Raw genomic sequence first — 24,980 nt, 5'->3', positions numbered from 1 at the left:
GCCCTTTAGGACCCTTTTACATCATTCCCCTCTCACATTAAACCTATGCCCTCTAGTTTTGGACTGGCTATTCTCTCTATCCATATCCCTCACGATGTTATAAACCTCTGTACGGTCACCCCTAAACCTCTAATGCTCCACAGAATATAGCCCCAGCCTATTCAGCCTCTCCCTATAGCTCAAACCCTCCAACCCCGGCAACATTGTATAGCAGGGAGACCAGAATTGCATACAGGATTCCAAACATGACCTATTCAGTGTCCTCGCAGCTGCAACACGACATCCCAACTCCTAAAATCAACGCAGTAACCAATTAAGGCAAGCGTACTAAATGCTTTCTACACTACCCTCTCTCCCTGTGATTCTGTTTTCATGGAACTATGAACCTCCAACCCAAAGGTCTCTTTTCTCAGCAGCACTCCTCAGGACCCTATCTTGACCTGCTTTACCAAAATACCACACCTCACATCTATCTAAGTTCTGAGGACCTGAAATGTTAACTCTGAATGCTCTTCACAGATGCTACCAGATCAGCTGAGCTTTTCCAGCAACTTCTGCTTTTGCTCCATCTGCCAGTCCTCAGCCCATTGCATAAAGGTCCTGTCTTACTCTAAGATAACTCCACTACATCACCAATTTCAGCATCATCTGCTCTGGTCGGAGCTCCTCTGCTCGCCAAGTCCTTTGCCCCCTTTCCCTCTTTTTATTCTCTCTTTCCCATTCTCCATCCCCCCACCAGAGTGTGGAGGTGTGGAGAACTGGAGCGGGCGGACTGAGACCCACAATGGGCTGGAGTGAACAACCGAGACCCGCACAGAACTGAAGTGAGCAGCATGGCCTTGCACTCGAGGGCCTGCAGGTGCGCTCCAGAACACCACAAACAGTGATCCGTGGAGCAGCACATGGGAAACAGCCCCAAAACTGTGTGCAGGCAGTGAGTCCAGGACAGAGACCCATGTGAGGGGACAATCCTTACCTGAGAACACTGTAATGTTAACCTCTTAATACATTCCTATTTTCAACACTGTAATTAAACAACTACTTCTGTCCCTCTGTTGTCTCCAAGAATTGTACACAGGTACCTGTACTTAAGATGTCGCCATAAAAGGTAGACATTATTAAAGGTTTTTCATTGTACTCCTACAATGGGGCACACTTGACAAATAAAAGGATATTGTATTGATATTGTATAGTAAATTGACTGGCCACTCGCATATTCACATCCAAACCATCCTTGTAGCACACCACTGGTCACAGGCCTCCAGTCCACTAAACAACCCTCCGCTATCATCCTGTGTCTCCCAGTCTTATACTGGCCCCCTTCCAAAACTTTTTTTTCATAAATCGACAAGAGCTTTGGTGCCACTTCATGCTCCTACTGGGACCTTGAAAACTTCATTCGTTTTGCCTCCAATTTCTACCCCTCTAACTTTCACATCATTCATTTCTTACACTTCCTTTCCTTGACATTACCGTCTCCATTTCGGGGAATAAACTGTCTCCTGCCATCCACTACAAAGTCACTCATTCCCATAGCTACTTCTCTACAGCTTGTCACACCCCACATGTCCTGCAAGAACTCCATCTCATGTCTCCCAGTTCCTTTGTTTATATAGCGTCTGTTCAGACGATGTCACCTTCCAGAACAGCCCTGCTGACACGGCTTGCTTCTTTTATAACAGGGATTTCACACCCACTGTGGGCGACAGGGTCCTCAACCACATCCAACCTATTATCTGTGCTTCTGTCTTTGTCCCTTCCTATCACTCACAACAACGTGATCAGGTTTCCCTTGTCCTCACTTTACATCCTACCAGTCTCTGCATTCAAAGGATCATTCTCCGCCATTTCAGACAACTCCAGCAGAACACCACCATCAAACACATCTTCCCCTTACTCCCCCATCTGCATTTTGCAGGGACCACTCCTCCTGAGACACCCTAGTCCAATTCATAACCATCAACACCAAACCCCCTCTCTGCAGCACCTTCTCATTTAGCTGTGGAGCTGCCCCTTCACCTCCTCCCTGCTCACCGTCCAAGGACCTAAACACCTTTCCAGGTGAAGCAGCATTTCACCTGAACCTCCTTCAATCCATGTACTGTATTGGCTGCACCCAATGTGGCCTACTCTGCATTGGAGAGACCAAGCACAGACTTGGTGACTGCTTTCAGGGACACCTCTGTTATGTGTGCAAGCAGGACCTTGGCCTTCTCATAGATGGTCATTTTAACACAGCTTCCTGCTCATAAGCCCATGTCTGTCCTTGGTGTGCCGCAGTCTTCCAGTGCAAACTGGAGAAACAACATCTCATCTTCAGACTAGGCACTTTACAGCCTTCTAGGCTTAATACTAAATTCAACACCTTTTATTTGTAAACCATTCCTTCCGTTTTAGCTTGTTATCACATCCTCCCTCCCTCCCATTCCAAAGACTGTTCTTTTAAGTCTGCCAGGAGACACACTATTCTACCATTCTCACATTCCAATCATTCAATATGAACTATCAACAGCCTTTCTCCTCATACCCACTACCTCCACTTCTCCCCACCATACTTCACTTCAGCTCTGATGAATTGTCATCTCGACTTGAAACTTTAGCTTGCTCTTTCCAGAGAGACTGATTCGTTGTGACCTCCAACATTTGGCTGTCTCCTATCTTCAAGCCAATTTTGTATCCAAATGGCTAACTTTGATAACCAGTCTACCATATGGCACCTTTTTGACTGCCACGCTGAAGTCCATATAGACAATGCCCACAACTCTGCCTTCATCAATCTTCATTGTCACTTCTTCAAAAAGCTGATATCAAGTTAGTGAGACATGATTTCCTACACACAAAGCCATGTTGACTATCCTTGATCAGTCCTTACCTTTCCAAATACATGTAAATCCTGTCCCATAGAATCCCACCAACTGACCTCAGGGTCACCAATCTGTGCTGCCTGGTCTTTCCTTACCACCTTTCTTAAATAATGGCACATTAGACAACCTACAGCCTTTTAGCACCTCATTCTGGCTATTGATGATAGGGAATCTCCTCGCTGAGATATTTGTATCTTCCCACAAAGATAGGCCCAGGGATTTATTCACCTTTATGCATTTTAAAATTTCCCGTCCCACCACCTCTGTAATATGGACACTTTTCAAGGTATGACTATTTATTTCTCCAAGTTCTTTAGCTTCCACATCCTTCTCCACAGTAAATACTGGTTTAGTACCTCACCCATCTCCTGCAGTTCCACACACAGACAGCCAAGTTGTCCTTAAGGGGCCCTAGTCTCTTAGTTTTTTTTTTGCTCTTATTAAATTTGCAGAATCTCTTTGGATTCTCCTTAACCGCATCTGCCAGCCTTGACACTACTTTCTGGGACCGGGCCAATATTGTTACAGATCATCATCAATTACCTTCAACAGATACACATTCCATCTTTTAAAAATGGCATTGTTAATGATTTATTTGGATTGAATACCGAGCCTCATTTGCAGAGAATTCGGTCTAATCTTCTGACAATTCACATGAAGCGGTGGCCTTTCCTCACGTCACTGTGCACATCATTTCATCCAGGAGCAGGAACTGAAAATTACAGCGATTTAATCATATCCATTTTTAATTGCTGGATATGGATAGACCGACAAAAACTGCTCTAAATGAGAAGGTATGACCATGGTTACTTGAATCTATAATGCCACTGTAGTAGTAGAAAGAATGTCCTGAAATAATGACCAGATAGAAAATGGAAACAAACATTTTCGGATCTGGACATTAATCAGCATTGACGTACATTTGATACAAAGACCTGTATTTCACAACAGTGACTTATGAAATGTTGATTTCATTTACCACACAAAACTGCAGTTCCAATGTTTGCTTCACTGATTTATTGTTTATTTGCTGGATCAGTTGCAAATTGAGACCTTGTTTTGATCTCAGTTGCTTCAGTTGGTGCCAAGGAACATGTCATGCATTCAACGAACTGAGATGAGAAAGCCTTGCAGACAGGTTTAGATGGATTTGATTTTAGTTTAATGTAGGAAAGATGGTCTGCCATGGTGAACTACAATCAGAGAACAAGAGGAGCTGAGGACATACAAATCGAGATGGAAGTCTGGAGTTTGCAATTCATTGCATGGATGTGGGTATTAGTAGCAGGATCACTGTCTTTGCAAGATAGTAACACAACCGAGGGGTTTCCTGGATAACAAAGTGTGGAGCTGGATGAACACAGCAGGCTGTGTCACTTCAGAGGTGCCCTTAAGAATCAACCACATTGGTATGGGACTGGAGTCTGCACCATGAAGTCTCCCTCAATAAAGTACTGTTGAACTTCAGTGTGTTTGGTGCATGATGAGATTCAGAGCAGTGAGAGAAAGGACAATTTTTTTTACTAAATGAGGAGTGGTTTAAGAAATGGAATGGAAGTTTGCAAGTCTAGATGCATTCAGTAGGTAAGATTTTTGGCGAGTTGCAAGACTTTCTTTTGTCAATTAGGATTAAAGCAGCACCAAGAAAGTGCTGAAGTAAATTTGTATCTTATATAAAAATTAATGAATAAACAGTCCAATTGAATAAATAAAATTAGGATAGTCTAAGGTGTGAATGGGTAGGTGGTGCGTTTGGACTACATCAGGCAATTTGTGCATAGTGAAATTTGCTCAAGTGAAACGTCTGCAGGAAATATCGCCATCTCGAACCTCTCATTAAACTGCAGTATGTCTGTGAGAGACTCTGAGATAGAGGGGATGGCGGTGAGTCTCTCTTGTAAATTTAATCTAGGATAGTCACATCCGAAGGAAAAATACAGGATTAGGAAAGGGAGTGTGTGACTGGTAAGAAGACAGGTAGCGAGGATTTCATGAAGGTTGTTATTGAAGAAGACAAAGAGAAAGTCTGCAATGTTGTTAAAAGGATAGTTATAGACCAGAAATGGGTTGTAAGAAGGGACTCAAAAATGGCGGGAAAGGGAGGGCAAGGAAAGCCAGGGGAGGTAAGAGACAGAGACCTCCACAGCATGAACAAGAATCCCAAATGGTGTCAGCATGAGGGATATAATCAGCAGATCAACAGCAACTTGGAAAGGGAGGAGATCCTGCTGAAACTATGGCAGGGGTTCAGCCTCACATTAATATGCAGTACTTTGAGGATAGTTGTCTCAGGATTACTGTCCTAGGCACATGCAAATTGGCACAGCAACAGTACAAGAGAATTACCATGTAAATAAAGGAGCTAGTGCAGAAAAGAGGGTTTTCATTTCAATGGCGCACGGCAAGCAGTCAGAATGCAAACAAAACAGGGAAGAACAACACAGGATATGATAAAAGGACATTGACAATACAGGAATAAATGGTGTTTGATTAGTCTAACAAAATGGTTAAATATGAAATTTAGTTAAATTGTCTATACATCAATGCACAATGCATCGATAATGAAACAGGGGAACTGGAGGCAGCCGCATGTGGTTCGGTGAGGTTCACTGAGATACAGCTACAGAAGAACATTGCCAAGTGGACACTCAGTAGAGCATATAGCCCCATCAAGCCATGTTAACACAAACATTACTACAATTACACAGTTCTCGCTGGAGGTTTCTTCCTTGCTTGGTGGATAATCAGTAACTACAAAACTGAAAATAATAAATCTTTTTAGTAAAAGCTTCGATCTAGTTGAGGCAAGTTCAGGCTACACCCAACCACCTGATCTGAAAGAAACACATAGACGAATCAGGGATGCGCGAATACATCAGGAATCACTGATATCACGGAATTTCAATGAGGTCAAAAGTAGAGCAAAAAACTGAAACAAGGTAACTTCTTGAAAAAAAATTAATGTAGAGGGCTTCAGAGATGAGATTAGCTGGGTAACTGTTTTGAGAGCTGGTAGACACGATGGGCCGAATGGTCTCCTTCTGCACTGTAAAATTCTGATTTTACTGGATGTGAATATCACTCATAAGGTCAGCATGTTTTGGTCATCACTGACTGTTCTTTCATTAGAAAAATTCATGAAAGATCAACTCAAAACATGAGCTAACTCTCTCTCCACACATGCCGCCAGACCTGCTGAGTTGCTCCACCTTTTTATTTTACACTTACAGCATCTCCAGTATTTTGCTTTAGAAATTATATTTTTGAAGAATATAAAACAAAACTCTAAAATATTTTGCAGGCACATCAATAACACAAGCAAGGCTTCAGCAGGAAGAGGACAATTAAGATTGTGGCAGATCATAACACATAGGGCAGACAGACAGAAGTATTAATTATTTGACTTTGGCATTTACCAAAATGATAGGACTGGTAGGCAGAATGCTGGGTAAGTAATGAGACAAGGGCAGTGAAAATAAAAATGATGCATTAAGTAAACTCAGAAGATAATGCCCCGATCCAGATGGATTGCATGAATTTTAGAATGCGTTGTGAGAACCAACAGAGGCATTATGACACACAGTTAACAACTGAATAGAAATAGTGCAATGCCAGAGGACTGGTGGGTAGCTAATCTAGTTGATATATTTGAGGAGGACAGCACACATCCATGGAAATTTGTAGACCAGCCAGCTTAATATTGGAAAAATAATGGAATCCCTTCTAAAATAGGAAATGGAAAGACATTGAGAAAAATACAAGTAGTCAGCACAGGCTTTAAAAGGGAACATATTTGTTTGAATGACCTTATTATATTTTCAGAGGTGGCATCAGAAAGATAATGGCTAGGCAATAGATTTCCAAAATGACTTGGTCTAGAGTGGGACATCTTACCAATGAAAAAGGAAGAGGGAGAAGTGGCAGAATAGATTGCTAGTTGCCTTTGAGACTGAGTCCAGAGAGTGGTGTTCCACAAGGTCCTGTACTGGGCCCAGCAACAATTTGGTTGTTGCAACAAACAACAGTTTCCAAGTTTACAAAATACACTTAATTAAGAACACTGCTGGACAGTGCTGAGTAGAAATCACAAGTTAGAGAAAAGGAACACAGAATCCCTACAGTGTGGAAACAGGTCCTTCAGCCTAATAAGTCTACACTGACCCATCCCCCTATAGACCAACTGAGCTCCACAACTCTGATCACTACAGGCAGTTTAGTATGGATAATCCACCTAGCCTGCACATCTTTGGACTGTTGGGAGGAAACCAGAGCACGCAGAGGAAACCCACGCAGAGATGGGGAGATTGTGCAAACTTCACAGAGTCAGCTGAGAGTGGAATTGAACCTGGGTCCCTGGCCCTGTGAGGCAGCTGTGCGACCCACTGAGCCACCATGATGCCCCATGAATAGGCATGAAAAGAAACTTGCAGAATGTGCAAATAACTGGTATGTGATACTCAAGAAAGATAATTCTAGATAAAACATTTTGGTAGGAAGAATGGGTAGTTCACATATTACTTGGAAAGTGTAAGTCTTTGTTGATTAGAGGAACAAAAGAAAATATATAAATCACAAAAAAGCCGTGCTACAGAGAGTAAACATTCCAGGTTTTGTTTTAACAGGATGGAATTGAAAAGCAGGGAAGTTATACTAAACCTCTTTAAGACCTTTCTTAGACTGTGCTTAGAATACTGGGTGCAATTCTAACAGCCATATTGTAAGATCAATATATAGACTGCAGAGAAAATTTGCAAGAATTCTCAGAAATGAGTCTGTATATGCATCAGGAAAGGGTGAGTGGCTTTTCACTTAGAAAAATCAAGCTGTGACCTCATAAAATTATAAAGGTTTTGACAAAATTGATACCGAAAGAATGCTGTTACTTTTGGAGCAGTGCATGACCAGAGGCTGTCAATATAAGGGGTTCACCATGAAAGAGGAAATGTTGAAGAAATTTGCACTGTCCTTCTCAAAAAAGATAGAAACAGCATCCCAGAATTAGCCATAAATCAGGAATTAAAAGAGAGGCAGTTGAACTCAAAATAATTACAATTACTTGTGAGGTAGTAAATTGCTAGAACTGTGCATTGCCAAGTCCTTAGGTGCTGATGGATTTCATCCTAATGTCTTAAAGAAGTAGCGGGTAAAAAAGTTATGTTGGTTAAATTTCCAAATCTTGGATGAGACAAATTTTTTTAGATTGGAAAATAGTCAATGTAACTCCTTCAATCAAAAAGGGAGGCAAAAAGCAGGAAGCTACAGGCCAGGGGATGGGATGAGGTTAGTAGGTAGCTGGGGGTGCGGCTTGGGGTGGGAGGAAGGGATGGGTGAGAGGAAGAACCGGTTAGGGAGGCAGAGACAGGTTGGACTGGTTTTGGGATGCAGTGGGTGGGGGGGAAGAGCTGGGCTGGTTGTGTGGTGCAGTGGGGGGAGGGGATGAACTGGGCTGGTTTAGGGATGCAGTGGGGGAAGGGGAGATTTTGAAACTGGTGAAGTCCACATTGATACCATATGGCTGCAGGGTTCCCAGGCGGAATATGAGTAGCTGTTCCTGCAACCTTCGGGTGGCATCATTGTGGCAGTGCAGGGCCTCCTGCACTGCCACAATGATGCCACCCGAAGGTTGCAGGAACAGCAACTCATATTCCGCCTGGGAACCCTGCAGCCATATGGTATCAATGTGGACTTCACCAGTTTCAAAATCTCCCCTTCCCCCACTGCATCCCTAAACCAGCCCAGTTCATCCCCTCCCCCCACTGCACCACACAACCAGCCCAGCTCTTCCCCCCCACCCACTGCATCCCAAAACCAGTCCAACCTGTCTCTGCCTCCCTAACCGGTTCTTCCTCTCACCCATCCCTTCCTCCCACCCCAAGCCGCACCCCCAGCTACCTACTAACCTCATCCCACCTCCTTGACCTGTCCGTCTTCCCTGGACTGACCTATCCCCTCCCTACCTCCCCACCCACACCTTCTCCACCTATCTTCTTTACTCTCCATCTTCGGTCCGCCTCCCCCTCTCTCCCTATTTATTCCAGTTCCCTCCCCCCATCCCCCTCTCTGATGAAGGGTCTAGGCCCGAAACGTCAGCTTTTGTGCTCCTGAGATGCTGCTTGGCCTGCTGTGTTCATCCAGCCTCACATTTTATTATCTTGGAATCTCCAGCATCTGCAGTTCCCATTATCTCTCAAGCTACAGGCCAGTTAGCTTAACATCTGTCGCAGGGAAAATATTAGAAGCCCTATTAAAGATGTCAGAACAGGGCATCTTGCACAAACTCAAGGTAATCAGACAGAGCCAACAAGATTTGGTTGAAGGGATAATGGGAACTGCAGATGCTGGAGAATCTGAGATAATGAAGTGTGGAGCTGGATAAACACAGCAGGCCAAGCAGCATCTTAGGAGCAGGAAAGTTGACGTTTCGGACCTAGACCCTTCATCAGAGAGGGGGGTGGGGAGAGGGTTCTAGAATAAAGAGGGAAAGAGGGGGAGGCGGACCAGTCAAGGGGGCTCCATGAGGTTAGTAGGTAGGAAATGGAGGTGTAGCTTGAGGTGGGACGAGGGGATAGGTGAGAGGAAGAACAGGCTAGGGGGGCAGGGACGAGCTGGGCTGGTTTTGGGATGCAGTGCGGGGAGGGGAGACTTTGAAGCTGGTGAAATCTATATTGATACCATTGGGCTGCAGGGTTCCCAAGCAGAATGAGTTGCTGTTCCTGCAATCTTCGGGTGGCATCATTATAGCACTGCTGGAGGCCCAGGATGAACATGTCATCTAAGGAATGGGAGGGGGGAGTTAAAATGGTTCGCGACTGGGAAGTGCAGTTGTTTACTGCGAACCGAGGGTAGGTGCTCGAGACTCCTCTTGGTTTCCCCACTGTAGAGGAGGCCACAACAGGTACAGTGGATGCAGTATACCACATTGGCAGATGTGCAGGTGAACATCTGCTTGATGTGGAACGTCATCTTGGGGCCTGGGGTGTGGGTGAGGGAGGAGGTGTGGGGCAGGTGTAGCACTTCCTGAGGTTGCAGGGGAAAGTGCCGAGTGTGGTGGGGTGGGAGGGGAGTGTGGAGCGGACAAAGGTGTCGCGGAGAGAGTGGTCTCTCTGGAAAGCAGACAAGGGTGGGGATGGAAAAACGTCTTTGGTGGTGGGGTCGGATTACAGATGGCGGAAGTATCGGAGGATGATGCGTTGTATCCGGAGGTTGGTGGGGTGGTATGTGAGGACTAGGGGGAATTCTCTTTTGGCAGGTATTGCGGGGGCGGGGTGTGAGGGATGAGTTGCGGGAAATGTGAGAGACACAGTTGAGGGCATTCTCGACCACCGCGGGGGAATGTTGCGGTCCTTTAAGAACGAGGTCATCTGGGATGTACAGGAGTGGAATACCTCATCCTGGGAGCAGATGTGGCAGAGGCGAAAGAATTGGGAATAGGGGATGGAATCTTTGCAGGAAGGTGGGTGGGAGGTGTATTCTAGGTAGCTGTGGGAGTTGGTGGGCTTGAAATGGACATTGACGTTTAGTCTTGTTTCACAAATTTATTGGGGTTATGTAAAGATTGGCTGGTTAACAGGAAGTAGAGAGTAGGAATAGGTGGACCTTTTTCAGGCTGGCAGGGTGTGAGCCGTGTGTCAAGGGGGTCAGTGCTGGACCTCAACTCTTTACAATTTACATAAACGATTTGGATGAACAGATCAAAGTTAAATGAATTTACTGATAACACAAAGATAGATAGGAAAGTGAGTTGTGCAGAGACAAAAACCTTCTAAGGGATATCAGTGGGTTAATGGATTGGGCAAAGAGCTGGTAAATACAATGTGGAAAAGTGTGTGATGATTAAAAACAGATTTTCAAAAGAACTTTGTCGAGAGTGTAGCGTGGAGCATGTTAGCGATACACTGACTCCCAAAAGTACTGGTCAACGGGATGTCAACTACCAGCAGGGATTGAGTATTTCCAAAAGTCAAATGGCAGGCGGCATATTCGGATAGCTCAACACCATCCATTGGTCTAGCACAGTGGTCCAAACACTGAAGGCAGGCTTACAGGAACAGCCTACAGCTTCAACTGATACCAAACTGTGCCATGTTTGATCTGTTTGATTACAGCACCATCCCTCATGCAACTACAGGGATAGCTCCAGCAGAGTGGCTGACGGGGAGAAAAATGTGGGGAAATGTGGGTGGTGGAGGCATCAGAAATGCTAGTGCGAAGAAGACATATCGAACTTTGAAATGTTAACTCGGTGTCTCTCTCCCCATACACTGCTAGACCTGCTGAGATTCTCCAGCACATTTTGTTGGAATCACTTTGATTGGCAGGTATTAAGGGTTATAAAACAAATGCAGGTAGACAGAATGAAGATAAAGTGCCCATAAAAGGAGGATTTGTATTTATATTGTGTCTTTTTTCGTGATTACTGGATGCTTGTTGCGTTTTACAGTCAATGAAGTACTTTTGAAATGCAAACATTGCCAGAAAGCAATTAGCACACAGCAAGCTCTCTCAAGCAGCAATGTGATTACTGAGTTTTAACCTGCTTCTGTTACGTTGTGATGATAAAGGAAAAATGTTGGCTCAGGCACCAGGCAAAACTCCATGCTCTTTTCTGAAATAACACCAGAGAGGGGATATATGGCCGTGGTTCAAAGTCTCTTCCAGAAGACAGCACCTCCAAGACCACTACAGGCGAGTGCTGCTGCTAATCATCTGGAAGGAAAGGTAGGCCAGGAGAAACATACTGCAATCGAGACAGTTTGTGATCTCTGAAGGATCCTTTGGGAGGGCTGTGAGATTATTTACCCCTCATTTGCACTTCCATATCTGAAATGGAATGTAAAACACACACAGCTCAGGCATAATAAGTGTGATGCTGCGGGGAAATGCCAAAGCACTTAAAGAAATCTGAAGACTTCATAACAATGCAGATATAAAATATTGTATTTTTGTAGGATTCTTCATCAGTAATACCAAAGTTTAAAAAAAATAGACAAGCAAAAGTAGAGCAAACACAAAACTGAGCCCAATTATCAGAAAGCTTCTCCTATATCAAACCCTGTTAAAAATGCACACATACATTCTTTATTGCAATAATAAAAGTTAGAATGGGACATAATCTGGGGGAAACATCACTGAGAGAAAGTTCTCATAAGAACCGGCACAATGATCCCAACCGAGGGTCTTCATCAACTGTAAAAGAAAAAAAAATGTTGACACAACAGCATTGTTCAACAATTCTAATCAAACTATCAACTATTAGAGACCTGACACTAAAACTTCCAAACACTCATCTTAAAAAATATACTTAGTCTGACAGTGTTGTTTTAGTGTGGAATTGCAATGCTTGTCATTTGAGCTATTCTGAACTATGACCATTGACGCTAATTTTCCCCAAGGAGATTAGTCACAGAATCATCTCATGTTAGACCCTGCCAGGAAGCTCTCCCTTCTCTTGCTCCCATCTGTCACAGATCCATCTCCCCCCCAACCCCAACATATAAAATCACTCCTCTCCCCACCAAGAACACAACCACCCTCTCCCCCCCCAACACACATACTGCGCCTCCCACCCACCCCACATTCAATGTGTACAGTTGATAAAACTCTCATGAATACTTGATACATTTTCTATCACTTCCTTTAACCTGATGATTTTAAAGTTGTTGGGAATAACTTTCAGAGATAGCAGGAACTGCAGATGCTGGCGAATCCGAGATAACAACGTGTGGAGCTGGATGAACACAGCAGGTCAAGCAGCATCTTATCTCTGATCCTAAGATGCTGCTTGCCCTGCTGCATTCATCCAGCTCTACACCTTGTTATCTCGGATTCTCCAGCATCTGCATTTCCTACTGTCTCTTTTACAATTTTAACCCTACTGCGAAGTAGCTTTCCTGCTCCTAAGGTGCTGCTTGGCCTGCTGGGAATAACTTTGACTTTTGTTGACAGTGTAAAACATGATGATACCTTTTTGGATTATTTGCCCACCGTACAGTTCTCCCCAGTTTTCACTTCTGCAGGCCTCAATGGAAATGTCAATTGGGAGAGATGAATTACCTTCATAATGTCTTGCTCCTACAGTTTATCCCTGAAATATCATCCTCACTGGGATAAGCAGTTCCAGCGCTACAGCCTCTTCACAATGCAGGCCCTCATTGCTTTGTTCAGTTACACAGGTTATTTCTGACATTTTGTAGACAGATGGGGAATAAAATCTACATGACAATTGTGGCAGTACTATATTAAGAAGCAGTGAATCTCTCTGTCCTTGCTTGTTGTAATAAAGGAAAGCTTGTACTAACCTGAATACAATTGCTCCAGTTTTCTTGACTTGGTTTATTTTCAACAATTTTTGTAGCAAACTTCAAAGCACGTCCAAATGTTTGCTGCACCAAGGCATGCTTGTATGCAAATGTCAATGCCTAAAGACAGACACACAAAACACAAATGAACATCAGAAAAACCCCAATACTACTTCACAAAGCACACATGACTGGGATGCCTTCATTAAAATACTATTCTCTACATACAGCCAGTGAAGTACTTTTGAAGTGCAGTTATTGTTGGAATGGAGGCAGCCAATTTGCATACAGTAAGCTTCCTCAAACAGCAATAAGCAAACAATCTGCTTCTATGTTATGCCTTACGGTGGATTAAAACTGGTCAAGACACTGGGGGAAACTCCACATAGCTTCTTCAAAAGAATGTTGCCCATCTCTCTCAGTTGTCTGCTAGTATTATTGAGTTCACAATTTACAGAATAATTCTCAGGAATAAGGAATATAGTCACAAAATGATGGATGAAACCAAATTGGGCAATGCAACTAACTAGTGATGAAATACAAGAAAAAAGGAGTGAGCTTGCAGAATTGGCATGTAAGTTGCAAATATATTTCAATATAGGCAAGTGTCAGTTTGTGTATCTGGGAGCAGCAATATGGGTTTAGGCGCAAAGGGATTCAGAAGTATGTTCACAAAAAGTTTCAATTAGTGGTGTGGGTTACAAAAGGCATTCAAAAACAACCCACCCTCAGTCTCATTGCAAGTGGGAGAAAACTGAAAAACATGACATTTATGATGAAATTGGATGGAAATCTAGTTACATCTTTCCTAAAGTCTTACGAATAGTTCTGATCTCTACTATAGAATGGATATGATGTGGAGGTGCTGGTGCTGGACTGGGGTGGAAAAGATCAGAAATCACATGAAACCAGATTATAGCTGAACAGGTTTATTGGAAATCACTAGCTTTTGGAGCCTTGCTCCTTCTTCAGGCGTTAGAGAGAGAGATGGCATCAGACACTGAATTGGTAAGTAAAAAAAAAATCAAAGGGTCACAAACCTGAGATGTTGTTATATCTTTAATCAGTTAGGAGGTTTTAACTGATTAATATGTATATGTAAATCCTCGCATTTCAGGTCCAAATTCTTTGGTTTGTTTAATACATCCTCAACAGTGGTGACCCTTTGATCTTTTACTTATAAATTCTGTGTTTGATGTCACCTCTCTCACTAACACCTAAAAGAGGAGTGAGGTTCCAAAAGCTTATGTTTTCAAATAAACCTATTGGATTATAACTTGGTGTCATGTGATTTCTGACATAAAACAGATTTGGCACACAGGAGAATTCCAAAAAATTCAAAAGCATGATACAAAAACTAAGAGGATATACTTATCGGATTATATAGGGTGAAGTTCCCTTTTCTTAGGGAAGGCTGAGGGATAATCCAATAGAGATCCTCATGATTACTAAAGGATGTGACAGAGTAGATATTGAAAAGGCATTTCCATTTGCAAGGCCACAAAAACAGCCATAAATTTGAGACAGTCGCTCATATGTCCAAAAGGTATTTGAGGAAAAATAATCTTTCTCTGAGTGGTACGGTGACAGTAAAGTTATAGTAAACACTATGACATTTTTAAGAGAAAGCTGATAAGCATGAGGGAGAAATAATTTAAAGGATCTGAAGGAGTGTATAGCATAAAACCAGACAGAGCAGCTGGGATGAATGGCCTGTTTCTGTATTGTACACTTGATGCAATGTTTTCAGCACAACAGATCAATCATTAACTGTGCTTGCAAAATAAACAAGCAACACTGACGTTACAGGAGACAGAATGACATGCCAATGCACTTAGAGCAGGCTGAAGCTTTACATGCTGCATCTCAGGGAGACACATAACATTTAGCTAATGTCAGCAGCGTTAAATCACTTTAGGATTAAGACTAAATTGTGGTTGGAGTCTGTGTAACTCAGCCCAAGCAGTTATCCCAGTTTTGCATCAATCTATCTGACGTGCAAGAAGGATTCTGATAAATAGCAGAAAGTACTCCTGGCACTCAAAGAAACAACGTACTGTTACAATAACCTAGTACAGGTATACTTAAATAATCAAAGTGTCGCAACACTAATGCAGGTTAAGAAACAGCACAACAGCTTTGAGCAACATTAACTTGCCAATGTCCTTCCTTAGTAAAACTAAACAAAGTCCAGGGTAACAGAAACAATAATTTTTCCCTCCAAGCAGGCTGTGAATGAAGGGGGTGACAATTGGAATTGCTGAAACTTTTTTGGTTGCACAGCGTGGTGAGCAAAGTGGGTTTGGGCAGAGATTAGTTTCTGACAGTGTAGTTGGGCAGGCTTAAGGGGCTAAATGGATTGTTCTTGCTTCCACTGTTAAAACTTGACATCGCAGCTTTACACCTGCATGTCCCATTGCTTCTTATTCAGATGATGTGAGGAAGACAGATTTCAACACTGGTGGAAAAACTGCTCACCTTTGTTCAATATTTGAAATTTACCTTATTGTCAGTGAGATCAATCCACTTCTGGACATCATCGAAAGTGTCTGACAGGTCTTTGCGGATGTGGTCCCACTCATTCTCATGGTGACAGATTAGTTTGCTTGATGTCATCTCACTGTGCAACTTGATCTGGAGAAGCGTATCAGCCAGTGCACATCCTTTCAGGCAAAGGGCATCAATCAGGGCAGACTTCTGTTTCTCCATCTCACTGAAAACAGAAAGTCAGACCAATTACTGAGTGATTGGCTTCAAGAGAAACTTGGTTGGGACTAAGGTGGACAGCGGCATCTGCTGTCCTTGTCTTAACACTACCAAGTCACATTCACCCAACGATGCTGGAAATTATTTAAAGAGGAAGCAGCTAGATTTTTGAAATTTCAGAAAGTTGATGGCTATGTTGCTATGTTGAACTAAAAGAGGGCTTGAGGCCTGGGGCAGATCAGCCATGACCTTGTTGAATGGCAGGAGAGGCTTGGGGCCAAACGGCTTACTCCTGCTCCTATTTTTAATGATGCTATGAAACCCTGTCTGTCAGACCATAAGAAATAAAAACCGGAGTAGGCCATCTGATCCCTTGTACCTGCTCCACTTTACCAGGATCATGGCTGATCTGCTCTTGCTGATCAACAAGGGCTCTTGTTTCATCAATGCTTTGTTGTAAAATTTTCAAAGTTTTCCACAATGTACTAATCTGTGGAAACACCTGCAGCCTGACTGCCTCCAAGGTCTTCTGCACATCCTTCGGCTCTTGTCCATCTCCAATTTCCATCAACAGTTTGGGTAGAAAACTCTGAACTTTCTTCCCTAATTCTCTCTCAAGACACTGTTTCAAATTTACTTCTTTGACCAAGATTTTAGTCACCTGCCCTAAAAGCTGCTTTTGTGATGGTTTGCTGTCAAGTGTACGCAATAAATGCCCTCTAGAAAGCACTTTTTAATTGTTTTGAGATGTCGATGTCGCTGGTGAGGTCAGCATTTATTACTCATCCCCAATTGTCTAGAATGTAATTCAGAGTCAACCACATAGCTGCGGGTGTGGAGCGATATGTAGGCCAAGCCAGGTAAAGATGGCAAGATTCCCTTCTTGAAAAGATGTCAGTGAACTAGATGCATTTTACGACAACTGGTAGCACCATGATTGTCACTAGGCTGGACTTTTATTGAATTCAAATTTCACTGTCTGGCATGTTGCGATTTGCATTCCTAGTGGATGAGTCTGAGGTTCTGGAGTGACATTATCAACTCATCACTGCGTCCCTCCACCCACACTTTGCAAAATACTCTTCACAACTCACCCAAAATCAAACTGACTGCATTTAAAAAGCTGAAAAACTATTACAGGAGCGATTTTAGTGATGTTACTCCAAGTCTGGAAGTGCTAAAGGCAGGTGTAGGAAGTTACTGAGAGATGCGGACTGAGTACATGTATTGGAGAAATTATGACCAACAAAGTGTAATGGAGAAAACGTGATATCAACTGTTGTGTATGCCTGAAACACAAATCAAAACATAATCCCACACAGGAGTAAAGAAATTTGGGAGAATGCATGCAATGCTCAGCAACAGGAACAGATTGTAAAGAGAAAGGGTTAATCTCAAAGAGGCTGCAATAAAAATGGGAGGAAGTGATGTTCAGTTATAAGGCCTAAAGAGTGCAAAATACAGCTTCACCAGAACGATATCATTAATTAAAAGAGATAAATAATGGGAACATGGTGAAGATATTTAGCTTTCGTTATCAAAGTCTGAGGGATTATATGCATGATAATGAAATGTGAGGCTGAATGAACACAGCAGGCCTCTTCCAGGGATTATATGCATGTTTATTTATGCAGATACACACCAATCTATTTGTATTCAGTGAACAGGTGCTGGTGGACTAGTAATGTCACTACCACTAATATCAGCCGCACTCCAGAGGACTCGTGAGGACAAGGGCTCAAGTCCCACGTGGATGCTGGAGGAATTTAACCCTGATAAATTCTGATAAGTCTAGGATTAAATGCTAGCCAAAGTAATGGTGGCCATGAAACCATTGTCAATTATCATAAAAACACATTTGTTCATTAATGCCCTTTAGGGAAGGAAACCTATAATTTTTTCTATGTCATCTACATGTGACTGAAGGCTCACGGCATAGTCAATTACTTTTAATGCCACTACCAGCACGAGGCTTACCTGAAAATAAGGTGTCAACCTGATGAAGCAATAACACAATACTTGTGTGCTGTCTAGTTTAGGGAGCAAATGATAAATAGCTACGCAACGATGTGCAAATCACATCTAAGCACTGTAGTCCTGCTACATCCATTTGTGGATGGTAATGGATAATTAAACAATTTACTGGATAAGGAGGTTCCACAAATATTCCCATCCTCAATGAAGGAGAGCCCAGCACATCAGTGCAAAAAATAAGCCTAAAGCATTTGCACAATCCCCGGCCAGAAGTGCTGAGCGGATGATCAATCTCTGTGTAACAGGTACCAGTTTCCAGCCAACCTGACTCACTCCATGTGACATGGCTGAAGGCACTGGGTACTACAAAAGTTATAGTACTGAAGACATGTGCTCCAGAACTAGCAATGCTGATCGAGAATGCGAGAGCACTGGCATCCAACCAGCAAGGTGTAAAATTGCTCAGGTATGTCCACATGACATAGGAGCAGAAATTAGGCCTTTCGGCCCATCAAGTCTGCTCTGCCATTCAATCGTGGTTGATAAGTTTCTCAACCTCATTCTTCCGCTTTCTTCCCTTGAGAATCAAGAACTTACCTATCTCTGTCGTAAATATACTCAAAGATGTGGCCTCCACAGTCTTCTGCGGCAGTGAGTTCCTTAGATTCACCACTCCCTGTCTGAAGAGAATTCTCTTTATCTCCTTTCTAAAAGGTCTTGGATACTAGTCTCTCTCACCAATGAAAACATCTTCCCAACATCTACTCCGTCCAGGCAATTCTGTAATCTGTTAGTTTCAATTAGGACCCCCCCAATCATCCTTCTAAACTCCACTGAGTAAAGGCCCAGAGACCTCAAATGTTCCTCAAGTTAAGCCTTTCATTCCTGGGATCATTCTCCTGAACCTCCTCTGTGCCCACTCCAGGGACAGTACATCTTTCCTGAGGTATGGAGCCCAAACTTGTTCACAATACTCTAAATGTGGTCTGACCAGACCTTCATAAAGCCTCAGAATTACATCCCTCTTTTCATATTCTAGCCCTCACAAAATAAATGCGAACATTCTATTTGCCTTCCTAACTACTGACTCAACCTGCAAGTTCACCTTAAGAGAAACCTGGACCAGAACGCCCAAGTCCCTTTGCATTTCAGATTTCTAAATTTTCTCCCGATTTAGAAAATAGTCTATGCTTCTATTCTTCTTACCAAAGTGCATAGCCTCACACTTTCCCACGTTGTATTCCATCTTCGACTTTCTTGCCCAATGTCCTAACCTGTCTAAATCTTTCTGCAGGCTCCCTACCTCCTCAATACTACCTGTACCTCCACCTACCTTTATATCATCCGCAAATGTAGCTGGAATGTCCTCAATTCCTTCATGTAGATCGTTAATGCATAAAGCGAAAAGTTCTGGTCCCAACACTGATCCTTGTGGAATACCACTTGCCATCCTGAGAAGGACCCTTTTATCCTCACTCTTGGTTTTCTGCCAGACAGCCAATCTTCCATCCATGCTAGCATCTTGCCTCTAACACCATGGGCCCTTATCATACTCAGCAGTCTCCTGTGCGGCACCTTGTCAAATGCCTTCTGGAAGTTCAGGTTGATAACATCCATTGGCTCTCCTTGGTCTACCCTGTTCATTAATTCCTCAAAGAATTCTAACAGATGAAACCATGCTGACTTTGCCCTATTTTACCATGCACTTCCAAGTATTTAGAAATTTCATGCTTCACAATTGGACTCCAAAATCCTACCAACAACTGAGGTCAGGCTAAAATTGGCCTGCAATATCTCAACTTTTGCCTTACTCCCTTCTTAAACAGGGGTGTTACATTTGCGGTTTTCCAGTCCCCGACTCCAATGATTCCTCAAAGATCATTACTAACACAGCCACTATTTCTTCAGCTATCTGACAACAGCACAAATACAACCCCAGCCAATTAATGCTGCATCATCTATCACTGACCATCAGCAAGGGAATGGAGGTAGTGTTGACAGAGCTATCAAGTAGCATTTACTCAGCAATAACCTACTCATTGGTGCTCAGTTTGAATTCCACCAGGGCCACTCAATTTCTGATGGTATTACAACCTTGGATCAAAAATGGACAAAAGGCTTCAAAAGAGTTCAAAGCTAAGCTCTAGAGGTCAGCTGAGACTGACCTGTCATTGATGTGAAGTCAACAATTGACTGAGTGTGGCATCAAGGAGCCCTAGAAAACTTGGAGTCAACTGGAGTAAGGGAGAAGAATTCTGTGCTAGTTTCAGTCGTATCTAGTTCAAGGGTGATAGTTGTGATTGTTAAAGGTCAGTCATCTCAGTCACTGCAGGAATACCTCAGTGTAGATATTTTCAAATCAATCTGTTCAAAGGAGTTATTACATACCTCTAGAGCAGGTGGGAATTGAAACAAAGCCTCTTGGCTCAGAGATAGTTTCCGCAGGATAATGTCCTAGATCCACACAATATTTAGCTGTTTCATCAACAATATTCTCTCCATCATCAGGTCAGAACTGAGGACATTTGCTGACAACTGTACACAATGTTTAACACCATTCACAACTCTTTAGATACTGAAGCAATCCAGTGTTATATGCAACAAGTCCTGGACAATATCCAGGCTTAGGCTGACAAGGTGCATGACCAGGCAATGACCAGTTCCAACAAGAGAGAATCTAACCATCTTCTTTTGACATCCCCACTATCAACATCTTGAGGCTCACTGATCAGAAATTGGGCCGAAACAACTATATAAATACTGAGGCTACACAAACAGTCCAAAGCTGACACCTCGACAGCAATTAACTCACCTTGACACCCTAAAGCCTGTCCATGATCTGCAAAGTATGAGACAGGAATGTGATGGAATACTCCCAACATTCCAGATGAGTGCAGCTCTAACAACACTAAAGAAAATTCACATCATTGGGGACAAAGCAGCCCGCATTATTGGCATCCCATTCACTCTCTTAAGCATTCACTCCCTCCATCACTAACACTCAGTGGCAGCTAAGTGTATCACCTATGAAGTGTACTGCAGCAACTTACTTCCAAACCTCAACCATTATCTCTTAGAAAGACAAGGGCAACATGATACATGAGAATACTGCCACCAGAAAAATCCCCTCCAAACCCTACACAATCCTGACTTGGAGCTGAATATTTTGTAGACAGTGGCACTGTTGGCTTGTACAATACTTACTGTCCACTCCAAACTGGCCTTGGAAAGGTGATGATGAGCTGTCTTCTTGAAACACTTTGAGGTGTAGGGATATCCATAGTGCTGTTAGGGAGGGAGTTCCAGCTTTTTGATGCAGTCACAGTGTAGCAAGTTGTTATTCCAAATAGGGCCAACATGTCCAGAATATGAACCTGAGGTTCTGGATTAATGGCCCAGTGAGATTATCACACTGCTACCCCTCAACCCCCAATATCCCCTTCGCTGTTTCTGCGTGAACATCCTCAAAAAATCCTAAAGGTCCATTCCCAACAGCACTGTAAATGAATGGCATAGCAGGCTCAAGGATATGAATGGCCTACTCCAGCTCCTTTCTTCTATGTTTCTATGCAGCTGCACCAACTGCAGCAGTTCAAGAAAGTGGCTCACCACCAGCTTTTCAAGGTTAATTAGGGATAGGCAATAAGCAAGGGCCAAGCCAGTGACACGCATAACCCATGAAAGAATAAAGTGTGTGTGAACAGAGCAATAATGGCAATAATATGACTCTCAGTTGCACAATACTGCAAAGTAATGCTTAGACCATGTAAAAATAGCAAGCTGTTCTGTTTAAAGTCATGAATATGCAGGCTGAGACTCAAAGGAGAAAGGAGAGATACAGCACAGAAACAGACCATTCAGCCCTCCAAGCCTGCGCCGATTGTCATGCCCTAACTAAACTAAAAACAAAACTTCTACACTTATCTGGTCCATATACCTCTACTCCCTCCCTATTCATGTAACCATCCAGAGATGCCTCTTAAATGTCGCCAACATGCCTGCTTTCACCACCTCTTCTGGTAATGCGTCTCAGGCTTCTGCCACTCTGTGTAAAAACCTTCCTTGCACATCTCCCTGAAACATTCCCCCTCTGAACTTGAACCAGTGCTCCATTGTAAGTTAAACTTCAACCCTGGGAAAAAGCCTTTTACTATCCACCCTATCTATGCCTCTCATAATTTTGTAGTCCTCTATCAGGTCTCTTCTCAACCAACACCTTTCTAGTGAAAAATGTTCTAGTCTTTTTAACCTTTCTTCAGAGCCAATGCCTTGGCTGATGAAGGCAAGCATGCCATGTGCCTTCTTAATCACCTAAGCCATCTGTATTACCACTTTTAGGGAAATGTGGACCTGCACACCCAGATCACAGCTCTACTGTTTAGAATGGAGACTCAATCAGAAAATATGAATCTTGATATTTAATTTGGTGCAGGATACGTAGAACATTTATGGGACAAAAATATATGATTACGAACAAGACAAGTATTTTAAAAGTCAAGGGCTGGTAAAAAATTTCAAAGTATTTCTTGCCTGCAGGTGTCACTGTTACAATAGTTACGAGCACACATCTGCTCAAATACATGAAGCTAACGGCTTCTAACTTTATCAGGAGTTTTAAGTGCTGCGATTATGCTGATGGGCTTTGCTTCCCCTGGGGCTGCAAGGGCAGCAGTTGGAACTGTCTAATCATCATGCTCCTGCCATCATGAATCGAGGGAGGCAGACTTTTAATGCTCAACACTTCGATATGTTTGTGCACTATGTCTTTTGACTGTGTTTTGACAAGGTACCTTTTGATAGTGGCAGCATCTGGTCTTGGGTCATTCTTCATGGCCAAATAGGTAACCAGGGCACTTTGATCAATGTGTGAGATAACTATATCAGCTGCTCGAATAATTTCATCAAGTCTCTTCATCCGATCCTGAGAAAGGGAAGCAAAGTTTTGACAGTCTGAGTTCAAATTGTATTACAGCCCGAGAACCTGAATTTAATCATTTAATAAAATCTAGAATTAAACAGAAACAACTCCAGCAAAAGTCTAAGCAGCCCATTATAGGGGAGAAAACATATGTTCTACGTTCTAAAACCTTCTACTCTTGCCTGTTCTGAGCCTATTTGTGACACCAGTCCCACAACTTAACTGACTTTTGGCCTGGCCCAACACGATATTCAGTTATATTCCACAGCTATAAAGTAGAAAAAAAAACCTACCACCATCTTCTCATGGCAACAAATGTCAGCTCTGCAAACAATGCTCACACACTATTAATGGCACAGAACCGTACAGCACAGGAGACTGTTCACCCATCATACCAGCACCTTCTCTTTGAAACAGCTATCCAATTAGCTCTGCTTCCCAGCTCCTTCTCCTGTGTATGTTATGTTTCAAGTACTTATCCAATGCTGTTTGGAAAGTTACCAACGAATCAGCTCCTATCTTTCAAGCAGTGCATTCTAGACCAATCAGCAACCCAGGCTACTGGCCTGCTTTTAGTAAAGCTGTTTCTTGTTTGAACTCCTGTATTCAATTTCACCCTTTCTGCTCCAAGGACAGAATCTCAGATTCTCTACTTTCTCCCCACATGACTTAAGTATTGTAACCACCATCCTATTAAATCACTCCTATACCATCTCCAATGACTTGACAACCTTCCTAGTGAGCGCTCCGGACTGGACTCAATACTCCAGCTGAGACTTAACTAGTGATTTATAAATATAAAACATAATAAAAAGAAATTGTACTATTTCACAACATAAACTGACAATAGACAACAGGTGCAGGAGTAGGCAGCACCTTCGAGCCAGCACCACCATTCATTATGATCATGGCTGATCATCCACAATCAGTATCCTGTTCCTGCCTTATCCCCATAACCCTTGATTCCACTATCTTTAAGAGCTCTATCCATCTCTTTCTTGAAAGTATCCAGACAGTTGGCCTCCACTGCCTTCTGGGGCAGAGCACTCCATATATCCACCACTCTCTGGGTGAAGAAGTTTTTCCTCAACTCTGTTCTAAACTGGTTACAGCAACCTTTAAGTTATAGTATTAGAGTAGCAACCTAGAGCGTAAACCCAGTCTGATAATAAAAGGGCTCAATGAAACTGTCCTTGCAAGTTGTCGGTTCACCGTAAAAAACCCAATAGTTTTATAATGTCCTTCATGGATAAGGTGTTAATCTGGTCTTACCTCCACAGAACTCAAGTTACCAATTCTGTTCTACTTTCTTAACAAGCCAATTACTTGCAAACAAATCAATTGTTGCAGTTATAGCTATCATGCTAATATTTACAATAACACATTTGAAAGTATGCCCTGTTAAATCTTCTGTGAAAGATTTCTTCTTAATGGATCATCCACCCTTCACCCAGGAGTCTACCACTGCTGACGTTATTACTGCTGCAACCATATAGCTTGGTAACGGTCCCTAGAAAATGAACCATCAAATAATCTGTGTTCAGCATTCTCCTACTCCAGTACTGACTGAAATTAGTGCTTCAATTCAGTATAGGCACGACCCAAACAAATACTTCATGCTGCTGCAAGCAACGTCAGCAATACTCAAAAGTTCAAAGCAATCACTTGGCTTTCTAAGTAGCGCTCTGAATTATCATAGTCATAGAACTGCAAAGAGATGGCAGCAATTTTGTCAGTGAGATTTAGCCTTGTAATAGAGGAGTAGAAAACAGTCAAATTGAAATTATGTTGATAAATGGATGAGCAGGGAAAGAGTCCTTCAGCCGAAGTGTCAGCTCCACTAAGAAGTGATTTTATCATGTCTTGATGCAGAGTACATTAAGGGCAATTAAGATTGTCCAATAAATGCGGCCTATCTCGTAATGTCCACATCAGATGAACAAAAATACATCACACAGCCGTCAGTTTCTAGGGGGATAGCAATAAAGGCACTTACTCTCGATAAATGCAGTGGGGGATAAAAAGCCAGGTGATATTACTAACAGAAAACCACTCTGAAGACAGTGATATTGCTAGCACGGACAGAATTTATTACTTATCCAGACTGTATTTCTGATTGTGATGGTGACAAGTCACCTAAATGAGCTACAACAGTCCATTTGTTGTTAGTATTCCCTTAGTTCCATTCAGTAGGAACTTCCAGGATTTTGATTCAATGTT

General features: G+C 42.7%; 1 protein-coding gene across 1 annotated transcript in view; it reads right to left on the bottom strand.

Annotated features, from left to right (window-relative positions):
• Positions 1-11,783: 11,783 nt before the first annotated feature.
• LOC125458958 (tripeptidyl-peptidase 2-like) overlaps positions 11,784-24,980 on the bottom strand; it is a 144,236-nt gene continuing 131,039 nt past the window's right edge. The window contains exons 26-29 of the mRNA XM_059651318.1: positions 22,633-22,763; positions 15,665-15,875; positions 13,163-13,282; positions 11,784-12,050 (exon numbers count right to left, since the gene is read on the bottom strand). Coding sequence (XP_059507301.1) covers positions 11,961-12,050; positions 13,163-13,282; positions 15,665-15,875; positions 22,633-22,763 — 552 coding nt within the window. The 3' untranslated portion in view covers positions 11,784-11,960. The remainder of the gene's footprint in view (positions 12,051-13,162; positions 13,283-15,664; positions 15,876-22,632; positions 22,764-24,980) is intronic.

The sequence above is a fragment of the Stegostoma tigrinum genome, chromosome 15 (assembly GCF_030684315.1).
Source record: "Stegostoma tigrinum isolate sSteTig4 chromosome 15, sSteTig4.hap1, whole genome shotgun sequence".
Taxonomy (NCBI): Eukaryota; Metazoa; Chordata; class Chondrichthyes; order Orectolobiformes; family Stegostomatidae; genus Stegostoma; species Stegostoma tigrinum.
The sequence above is the reverse complement of the archived record's forward strand: the minus strand, read 5'-3'. Positions and strand labels throughout refer to the sequence as shown.